Genomic DNA, 11,317 nt, shown 5'->3' with positions numbered 1-11,317 from the left:
GGGGGGCGGGGGGGAAGACCTTGACCATTCATTAACAAGCTTTTATTTCTTTAATTTGAAATGGCAAAAAAAAAAAGCAGCTTTGGACTTAAAGTAGTCCTCCAGATATGTACATGGAGCCTGAATTCGACATCTTTGAGCAGAGTTAATCTTTGAGGGGGGGTTGGGGGAGAAAGAAAAGGCATTGGAGATTAACACCGTTCATTCAGGAAAGCTCCAATCTCCCCAACAGCTTGTATGAAACAAAGTGTACCCCTGTCTAATTGGTGTACAATTGTGTCAGGAACAGAGGGAGAAATAATGTAAAGACAGTTAAATGGGATAAAAAGAGTACAACTTGGTCATGATTTCATATGCCACAACTTTAAATAGCACTTTGCAGAAGTAAAGAAGTATTAAGTCTTCTTGGCTCAAAACACCTACTAACTTTTTATGTAAAGCTTTTCCAAACTGGGATAAGTGACTTACCTACCAACCCACTAACACAGGTGCATGCAAATTTTACAGGCACATGCAGCCCAATCCATAGATACTTGCAGCATTTATTGCAAGCTCTCCCATTTAACTATCTTTAAATTATTTCACTAGGTTCAAATCTGGTTTTGACACATAATAAATCATTGTCATTACTTATTACTTACATCCATGATGCAAAGTAGCATCAAGCCCATGCAGGTGGATTTTGGTTGGGTTTTTTTGGGGGTGGGTGGTTTTGGGGGATTTTTTTTTAAGGTTTGTTTGTTTGTTTACTTAAATACACATAGAGGATATTTGTGACATAAGCCCTGCCTCAAACACCAGATTTATTTAATCTAATTTGCCTCAAGTGGCAAGCTGAGATGGAAAACAAAATCTGGCACACAAGCAGCACCTGTTCAGTTATTAAACTGTCTAAAGAAAGCACAGCATAAGTTTTCAGTACCCATTACTCCACTGCAAGAATCAACCCAGAGAGCAAGAACCAAGCAAGTGCTGCCAATAAATGTAGCAAGGCTTAATACCATCCTTAAGTAATGAGTGGGCAAAAAGCCCCTTGGGTAGGAAGCACTACAAGAGGAAAGCTTTGCTTCCAACATGGAATTCCACTTATTTATTTAGTCCTGTTTAATAATCTTAATTATTGTATGCAGTCCCTGATCAGTCTCGTGTGACTGGGCTCACTGGCTTCCCCTGAGGTTCATTTTTAGCTGCATACCACCTACAGCAATTAGCTGCTTGTGCTTTTGTCTGTTTTCTGGCATTATGCCCTTCCCTTTCATGGGATTCCTCTTTTCTACTTGGACTAGATGTTTGCAAGTCTCCTGGCTTTGAGCTATTTCAGCAACAATTGTAGCTGAAATACTTAATATTCTCATGAGAAAGATGGCTGGGAGGAACGGAGGTGGGGGGGATGTGTCAGCCTCCCAGAGAATGACTTGGAAACCCAATTTAGAGTCACATTTAGGTCCCTATATGGAATATCCATAGAAAGAAAAAAAAGCCTTCTGAAAATAATACCCTGCACACAACCAGGTGGCACAGGCAGCAAAGTGAAAAGCCTGTGCACTAAACACAGGAATGCAAGTTCTAAGATTTCAATCTAGCCTGAAATGCAAATTATCATCAATTTCCCATTTTTTTTTAATCTCACGGTTTAACGAAAGGGAAATCTTTTCTTCCTGACAGTCTTTTTTTTTTTTTTTTTCCCATGAGTGGGATGGGCAGAGCACTGCAGCCTTGTCAGTAGCAGCAGATACTTTAGTTGTTCACTTCATCACACATTAACTGGAGTGAAGCGACTGCTCCCTAAGGACCCTCATGCACAGATAAATCAAGTCTTGTGGAAAAGGAGCATAAATGAAAACGTTTAACATTATCTACTGCCTGTGCTCCCCAAATGGGATGTACCACCAATTCTGCTGAGCCTTGACCCAGGGCAGAATTTAACATTTCAGTCTCAGCTTCATTAATCAAATAAAACCGTTTATAAGCATGGAAGAAAAATAACAACCAGGAGGAAGAGGATGGCAAAAGCACTTGCACAGCGTCACGTAAGGCCCATTGACATTTGAAAAGAATGGTGGCTGAGCTCCAAATGAGCTGTTTAGAAACAGATTCAGACTCATGTCCCATTCAGCTTTTTAATGTAAAATACAGGCCCTACAGCTTTTCCCAAAGCTCATCCCAGCAGGCAGGGAGACTCCCAGACCACTGAGCAAGACAACTCACTTCAGGAAGGACACCTATATATAGTGACAACAATGTATAAGAAGTAGTATGGAAAACATAGCTTACACACATGCTTGCTCCACCAAGAGATGCTCCAAGCCTACAAGCACATGGCAGCTCCATCCTCCCAAAGCTTGTTGCACCAGAGGCCACTGGCACAACAACAGAAGTCTCATTTAATTTGAACTGCAAAAGATGTGGAAGGAAAAGATACCCCTCACCTGAAAAACTTGCTGTAGCTCAGCACAGCCACTCACAAAAGCCATTCCAGTGAAGGAAACAGTATCAATACAGACTCACGACCGATTTTAACCCATATTGCCTTACCCATAAAGATATTCCACTCGGCGTCCAAGTCCCCTTGGTTGGCCAAGCAGCCTCTCATGACATTAAAGCAGTAGTTGTAACAGGGCTTCACTGACACCAGACCTCGGCAGTATGGGCAGTACATCATTTTCAGCAGTGCTCGGGTACCCTGTGGTGTGGGGCTCACCTTTAAAGGAGAAAAAGAGACAAGGAGAAGAAAATTAGCACCCGTCACCAGAGCAAAAAACCCCACGGACTTACCCCCGTGCGGGCAGGAACAGAGCTGTGCAGAGGGGATGCAGGGGGGAAGGCACTGGTGTCTGTCAGAGCTCCCATGGATCTGGGGCCCAGGTGAAAGGGGTGGGCTCACCTCCTTGGGTGTACCTGCCACTCCAAGGGACACAGTTCCCATCTCTGCAAAACACTGTCTGCACTGCAATACACCCTGTGTGCTGTGGGACCCCTCCCTGGGCTCCCAAGAGAGGTGCCCTAAGGGGACAAGTGACACGGGAACTCAGGGAGGCAGTGAAGAAGCAATCAAGCCCAAAGGAGCAACACCTGCAAACACAGGCTGGAGAAGTTGATGCTGGGATTTCTCAGGAAAAAGCCACCGAGCTGGGATGGATGGAGCTACCCCTGCACCAAACCTGCTCTCCACCTCCAGGGCCTGTGGCTTGGCTCTTCCCAGACAACTGTCCAGCTGGGCTCTCCCCAGAGAGACCAGCTCCTTCATCTGACATTCAACTCCTGCAATACAGCACTTCCATGACAGGCACCCCGGGTTCATTTACACTCAGCACCCATCATGATAAACAACGTTTTTCCCCACACCCAATGGAGGTGGCAGCTACAGCCCTGCAGCTGAAGACAAGCTGGGAGGACCATGGAAGCCAACGTGCAACTGTTGGGCGAGCAAGCAGAGCTATCTGCAGCAGGCACGTCACCCCCTGAGCCCTCAACAGGGCTGTTTTCCAAAATGACTCATGGTCATTCATGTTTGATTCACTCTCTGGCCCAGCTTCAAAACATTCATTGAAACCATTTCCACCCAGCTGGGGTGAGGAGCATTCGTTCCAGCACCACATACCAGTGCTGGCCACGTGGTGGGTCCATCTAAAGCGCTGAAGAGAGAAGCTCCCTCAAGACAAAGTCTAAGTGTTAATTAGCCACACATGAAAATGGAAAATTAAGATGTTATCAGAGATATGTTGACAAAATAGAAGTGGTCTCTGGTGTTTCAAGCAATGCACTTGAGACTTCTTGTAAAGTGTTTATGGAGAATGCTCTAAATAGGTTATGAACCAGGAGTGTGCTGAAGGAGGAGACAAATATGCAGCCCCAAGGAAGAGAGGTCATTCAATACAAATGGCTGGAGATGTGGATGGCCTCCAGCTCTCAACTGCTGGGGGTCTGGAAACCAACTTCATGGCAGAGAAGATGACAGGCCTGAATGCAGATGAACATACGTGAAGAAAATGTGGTAGCACCCATACACTGAGGGCCTTACTATTGCAAAGTCCATCTCAGCACAACAGCTATGGAGAAACCAAACATGATCTTCTGGTGCAAAAACTAGCTGCCTGTATATGGACCTAGAAGGCAGCAGATTTTAACAGAATGAGACCAGAAAACAAAAATCTGACTCCATAACATGGCTGGCCTTGCTAATAACATCAGCAGATTTTAAATGCTCTTCTTATGAAAAGAGAGGACTGACAAAAATTGGTTGTGTTTCTGACAACTCCAAAAAGACCATAGTTTTTACTTCAGCAGGCAAGAAAACTGGTTAAGATAGACAAAAGGACAATTTTCTGCACTTGATGGAGGTCAGTGCTGGATTCTGGATGGGGAACAATGTTCATTCAGACATCACTTTACCCCTTTATTGTCATCTTTGCCCCTCTTTTGTCTGCAAGGAGCCTGTCTGGCTGAGCAAAAGATGACTTGATGTAGAAAGCTATTTGCAGTGGTGGGAGAATCTGGTTCAGACACTCTGGAGCATATATACTTCCATATATTTGGAAGGCACAGCAGGATCCCCAGCAGAAAGCTCCCTGTTGGGGCAGCCTGGCTTTAAAGCAGAGCTAGTTCAAACACTGAGAAGAGCTTAAGCAACAGAAACCAGTTAAATCAGAAGATTTATAATAGGAAAACTGAAAACAGACAAATGTAAAGGTATCATCTGCCATCCAGATGGTGCAGCCCTTGCATAACAAAAAAGTTGCGGGGGGAAGAGGGAACTAAACATCTCACACCCAGAAAGAGAGCTCTAAAGGATGCCCCAAGTTTAGTAGTTTAAGTCATTTCTCTGATAAAAATCTACTTCCCATGACACTTAGTGGTAGGTGCCAGGACCTCCACGCCCAGTCCCCAAGCTTATCAGCAGATCCCGGCCATCCTAGCACTGCGGGCCCTCAAAGAAGCACTGTGCATCCTCCAGAAGAAAATGAGGAGAAGGTCAGTAGCACCAGCTAGGAGCTAAAGCAGTTTAGAATGGGACAAGGAGCAGGACACTTCCCCAGCCCTGTAATAAAAACCTGCAGCTTTATGGAAGAGAGCGCATGGCAGCGTGTTGCAAATAAAATCACCCACACATCAGTGACCCAGGAAGCACTTTCCCATCTTAGGTTCTTGGCTCGCCCCATGAGCACTGAGGGGCTGCAACCCTGAAGCATCCACCCTGCTTTGATATTTCATAGGGGCTAATCTTTATGAAGCAGATGTAGGGGAAACTGAAGCCACTTACTTGCATTCCACAGCAGATGACATGGGATCAGTCACTTGGATTAAGTCCTTTGAACAAAGACCCATGATGATTTTAAAAGCAAAGGGGTATTGCTTACTTCTCTACATAGGTTTGTGGTTCTGAGCCCTACACTGAGTTGAGCAGAAGATGATAGCAAAAGAGGCAATGAAAAGAGAAACCCCCAGCCTGCAGTGACTGCTGGACCGAGCCCTACCCAAGGATGGATGGTAACCCACAGGGGAGCTGTTAAGTTTGCAACATCTTTGCAGGTGGAGAAGAAGATAAAGAGGAAATTCATCAGTCCAGATCAGGCATTTTATGGTGTCTGAAAGCAAGAGGAAGGCACAAGCAGAGATCAGCTCTTAGAGAGAGTTTCAGGAAAGATTATAAGCAATTACACCTCGTTACAACAGCGATAAATGTTGAACTGATGCCTGTTGCTGCCACGAGAACCTTAACCCCTGGCAAGGGGCCCGTGCCCAGCCCAAACCCACTCTGGATCACAGTGGGCTGTGCCATATGTTCCACCAGCAATTCCTCACAAGCTTTTAATGTTCACTCTGCCACACCAGGTGCAAGCTCTTAAAACACCATTGTATGTAACAGTAAACCCAGATATGCTTTGTTCTGGGGTTGTGTTTATCTTGGAAAGCAACTCAAGTTCATTCAAACTCTGCTCTAGAACGACCCTCAAAGCCAAATAATCTCCTTTCTAAAACAGCAGAGTTCCAAAGAAAAGCTTTATTTGCTGAAGAGGATTTGCTCTAGTAGATTTGAGTCCAGGTAGCAGTGCACATACCCTGTAAAAGCTTATAATAGAAGTAAATGCACTCCAACCTCTTTCTTTTATCTTGTGAAATTTATTTCCTTTCCGTGGCGTTCCACACCACTGCAGCAATCCATCACCCTGTGGTTTCATCATGTAAATTACAATTTGTCCATGTCTATAGGCTTTGTCAAACGTGAAGATTAAAAGCTGCTAACAGATGTGTTTTGGCACCAATCTGCACACTTGTATCAAAATCACTCCTTAAAAAAAAATAAAAACACAGATTTGCACACGATCCACGAAAATGCAGTGCCCAGCAAACAGTTCTTTCTGGGCTTAATTCAACTGCTTCGTGTCATGTTTATTGAGGTACGTCCCAACTTGCATTTACTGGTCAAGCTACAATCATGTTCTTCTAAAAATGATGTGCTCTTTGCAAAAGAAAATCTGGTTTTTGTTGTCACATCCATCCCGTTTCAGAGTCTGACACAAGGGAAACAGTTTGCCCTGCATCCTTGACCTTTTCCAGCTTGCTGGTAATCGCATCTAGACACGTATGTCTAGTAGAAACTTCACAACTAAAGCACATACTTTATCAAGTGAAATACATTGTTAACAACCTACCACAAAGCCCCCAAAACTCAAGAAAAAAACAACCTATGCAAGCAGATAAAGTTCAGAGAAGGAACCAGTTGCTTTTTCCTCCTCCTTCCCAAGGCAAGGAGCAGCCGAGGAAGGATGACAGAACTCCAACCACAGGTTGTTCTGTGGGGAGCTCTCACCAGCTGCCAGACAGCCAGAGCCACATTTTAATCTCTCACTCTACCCTCAAGTTAACATTGAGAATGTAAATAACAACATTTAAAATCCTGTCAGCTCTAATAATTATTTATAACAACACTGATAACTCAGGCCTTTTTATTTTCCAAGCTTGCACAACCACAGGGTTGCCATGCCAGCAGCACAGCCACCAGAAAACACAAAAACTCAGCAATCTGAAAATAAATGTTGTGAAATTACTTTTGATTGATACTGTTTTTTCTTTGCAAAAAAAACCAACAACAAAACAAAAAAACAAACAACAAAAAAGGCATGAAGGCAGTACTGGATAAAGAAAACTGAAGGAGTTAACTTCTCAGTGACACGGAAAGATGATTTCATGACTTCAAAAATTAACTCCAAAGCTGACTAGAAGACTGTGGGGTGCTCCAGGTGAGCAGCCAATGTGAACAAGTGAAGTGTCGTCAGTTTTTGGGACCAACACAACTTTACTTGCATCATTTTTTCCTTCCCTCAGTGTTGTGCAAGAGCATTTTTTGGCACATGCGGACCCAGACGTTCCGCTCGCTGTGAAGCACAAGATCACTCGGGCGGCTCTTGGTTTGCTTCCCCACCCCAAATATTCAATTGAAAGTGTTTTGGAATTAACTACGAATTTAACCAATTGTGCTGGCCTGGTGCTAGCAGATGAATACTTCAGAAAGCATCTGGTTCAACCACAGATTTGGGCCCCCAAGCTCTTGCGCAAGGAAGCACATTTAGGAACAAGCCTTGGGAACCACACAGCTCTGTGTCTCGTCGGTGTTCACCACCCATGGACATGTCTGCTGCAGCTTTGTCTTGTGTGAGGAAAAGTTCAAGAGTACATTTATATGCTCAATTCCCTACTCAATTCCTTCCCCCCTCCTCTTCAGATATGACCCTGCCAGAGACGGACAGCAGAGCTCCTGAGAATCCCACTGCTCATCACTCAACCTGCTCAGCCTTAATATTAACAAGCCAAAGGGGAGCGCCGTGTGCTTGGCTTCCCCACTGGCACCCTAAGGGTGCCAAGCAGACACCTCCTCCACCAAACAGAGCAACGCCAGGGTCAGCACCTCCAGCTCTCACTGTCCCTCAGGACCAACGGGCCTTTCAAACAAAGCCTGTTCTCCAAGGCACTTGCCTCTCCCCGACCCAGGGACACAGCAGATAATTAGGAGTGTTCTGTTTGCTTGAATGAGCAAAAAACCCAGAGTATTTATCTTGGCAGCTACACCCAAAAACTTCCTTAGTTATCCCTCACATTGTTTTCAAAAATTAGCAGCAGAACCACAGTGGGGGGGTGGAGGGGGAGGCAAAGAAAGAAAAAACCCAACCCAGTGGACTGACATGGTCCTGCACGAAGGTATCAGCTGAGCCCACAGCCTCCTCCAGGCAGGCTCTCGGCACGTTAAATCCGCGATGATTTGCCGCTCGAGCACGCTTTGAAGGTGATGCCTAACACAGGCCCTCAGATGGCCGGAGCTGAGGCAGATGCAGCCACATTCTTGGCAGGTCTTCTCAGGGTCATCTTTGATGTGGAGAAGTGCTTGGTATTGTTTTCTGCATTGATGTTTGCCCTTGGCATGTGGAAGGCAACGTCCTCATGCACGGCAGCCCCTCGGTCCGGCCCCACAGCTTGCAACTGGCTGCCTGGGCAGCTCTGCTTCTCCACAGGCCCCTCTGAAACACTTAAAAGTGTTCCTTGGCTCTTCTGGCTGGTTCTTGGTTGCCTATGAAGCAGAAGCATCTGCCCCCCACCTCCTCTTAATGCATGCAAGGGACACTTATTTCTCTCACTTCGTGGGAGGGTTAGCTCCTGCCCAAAGGGTGCCCAGCTTCCTTGGATACAGGAATGTGAACTTCTTCCTGAAGGATTAAGGTCACATTCCCCTTTTATCAACCCAAGGGCAAAGACCACATAAAGGGAGACTGGACTTTTGCTCTCTGACTAAACATTTAGATCCTCAAAAATAATTAAAATAGACACAATTCTTACTGAAATGGGAACTCAGTGCCCTGGTGGTTTTGATGATACAGGCCTTAATTCTTATTCATTCATTGTTCTATTATTTTCATCACAACTTCTCCTAAGCTCATGTCTGGTCTACATTCAGCATGCATGCCAAACAGGGCAGGAGCCACACCTCAGGGGATGCAGCTGGAGGCAAGGGAGCCCACACAGCCCAGCAGCAGGTCAGTTTATGCAGGTTCAGAGCTTCACATTGTGCTCCACTGATGCCTCATTAGAGATGAGGCAGCTCAGAGCAAAAGGGGTTAAAAAGCTACAAGGTTCTCATTCCAGCTTTGGAGCAGCTGGGGGAAGGTGACCACCTGCCCCTCTGCAATTCTATAAATGGTTTGAAGGAAATTCCCTCCTTGGCTGCCAGCACAGTTCATTAGGGAAGGAACACCAATACCAAGGAAGCTGAGCCTCCTCCACCCACCATGAACATCTCCAGCAGCTTCCTCTGGGCTGTTCATGTCTCTTTAGGGCAGCAGGTGAGGAGGTAGATGTATTCCTCATGTGAAGCTGTGCATTATTTCATACAGCTCATATCTGTGCTTCCAAATTAAACACCATTTCTTGTATACAACTTTGAAGCTGCTGCCTTTCCCACAGTTCCCAAGGATGGGCCAGAAGCATCTTTCCAGCAGCCCAGCTGCTTTGGTCACAACTGCACTTGTGGCTTTCAGCAAGCAAATGCTTGATGGAGAGGTGAACTGGGAGCTTCCAGAGCTCCCAGCAGTTCCTCAAATGATTGTACACAAGGGAAAAGTGGTAAAAGAACCTCAGATCAACAGTTCATCAGTACATATCTCCTGGGGGGCTTGAGAAAACTCTCTGCTGACCTCCAGTCAGACCCCACCTCCCAGCCCTTGGGTCAAACAGCCTCCTCCAATCCTACAAAACTGTTAGGGGGCTCAGTCCTTGACTTCACCTTCTTCTTCTCCTGCCCTCAGTGGGGACCTCCATCCCATAACTGTAGTTGACCTGCACCCAACAAGCTGCTGGGTACTTTGCCCTCAAAGGTGTCACGACCCTTGACTGGGCTGTGGGTTTAATTGCATGTAACTAATAAAGGGCACCTCTCTGCAGCTTGGGAACTGCTCAGTTGTAAGTTCTCACCCTTTTTCAGTCACCCTGGGCTCTGGCTTGTATTTGCTCCTTTTTTCCACCCCTGGTCGGGCAGGAAATGTCATTGCTGGCAGCAATTTAACCCAGCTGATGTTAGTGCTTGGAAGGCTAAGCAGCCAGCAAGACATCAGGGGTGGGCAGGTTTCCGTCTCCTGAAGGCGAGGGCAAGAAGGTCAGAGAGAAAGTACCAGGCATCAGCAGGCCACAAAGGGAAGGGCTGGAGGCCCCCAGACCCTCACAGCCCACCTTGGATGCCGGACACGTCTCCAGTGGGCAGAAACAGCCTCCTGGGTTTTCTTCTTCGATCTGGAGAACTTTGTACTTTTTGGGTCCGAAGGAGGGAATTTGAGGATTAAAATGGTGGGGGTTTTAGACACAGCTTGAAAAGTCTGTGCTTCCTCTCCATTGTGTGTCTGGGCAGCAGTACACAGCTTCTGATCCATCCAGTGCCAAATTACAGTTATTCCCTAGCATTCTGGCTCAGAAATCAAGCATACTTGCAGCTTTTCAATATCCTCTCTTCTTGTCCCACTTCTACTCCCAAACTCATACAAGAACACTGCCCTTCTAAATGCATCTCCCTGGTGAAGATGTAAAAATACACAGGATCATTAGAAAGCCATCAAGGTTGCTCTACTGCAAAATGCTTCTTGCTCTCCTAATAGCACCCTAGGAAAGTGAAAAGCAGCTGGGTCTTCAATAGTTCTTATTGCTCAAAATGAGTTTTTTCAATTAAACATTTTTAACTTGCTTGTTAGAAAAAGCATTAGAACTAATTTGCATTACTCTGGACATTTTTCCATAAAGGCGAACAGAAGATTTATCCCTCAAGTTAATCTCTGGTATAAGCAGTCATCTCATTACAACTCCTGAGTAAAAAAATAATAAGGAAGCCAAGTCAATTAGAATCATTTTGTAGAGCTCAGCAAAGCTGGGCTAATCTAAATGTCATGTGGGAAGCCCCAAAACACAACCACAAAGCAGGAGGCATAAAAACATCAGCTTTGAAACTCACAAACAGCATTTCCCATGGTGTCGTGCAGAAACGCGATGTTAAGATTTCCACTGAGTGAGATTAAAACACCGTAGAAAAGATTCTTGTTGCTGCTGCACCTAAAGCTCAGCTCTTCAGCAGCAAGGACTTCTGCTGCCACTCTGAAAAGTCGATCTGATGCAGGATTTCCTCTGCAACCTGGGAAACCGAGGTGGGAAGCGCAGTAACCGTGATCATCCGCAGCATGTGAGATGTTTTTGCAGCTGAGTGGGTCTCTGGGTAACCTTCCACACTTGAGCAATTAATTCTAGAGTTGCAGGCAACTCTACACTCGAGGATCTTCAAAAGGGAAAG

The 11,317-nt window shown here is 45.7% G+C and overlaps 1 protein-coding gene across 1 annotated transcript in view; it reads right to left on the bottom strand.

Moving 5' to 3' along the window:
- The window catches only part of GPC4 (glypican 4), a 43,296-nt gene that overhangs the window by 9,142 nt on the left and 22,837 nt on the right, over positions 1 to 11,317 (bottom strand). The window contains exon 3 of the mRNA XM_009999670.1: positions 2,536 to 2,701. Coding sequence (XP_009997972.1) covers positions 2,536 to 2,701 — 166 coding nt within the window. The remainder of the gene's footprint in view (positions 1 to 2,535; positions 2,702 to 11,317) is intronic.

This window comes from Chaetura pelagica, unplaced genomic scaffold, assembly GCF_000747805.2.
Source record: "Chaetura pelagica isolate M959 unplaced genomic scaffold, ChaPel_1.0 scaffold456, whole genome shotgun sequence".
In the NCBI taxonomy this organism is placed as follows: Eukaryota; Metazoa; Chordata; class Aves; order Apodiformes; family Apodidae; genus Chaetura; species Chaetura pelagica.
The sequence above is the reverse complement of the archived record's forward strand: the minus strand, read 5'-3'. Positions and strand labels throughout refer to the sequence as shown.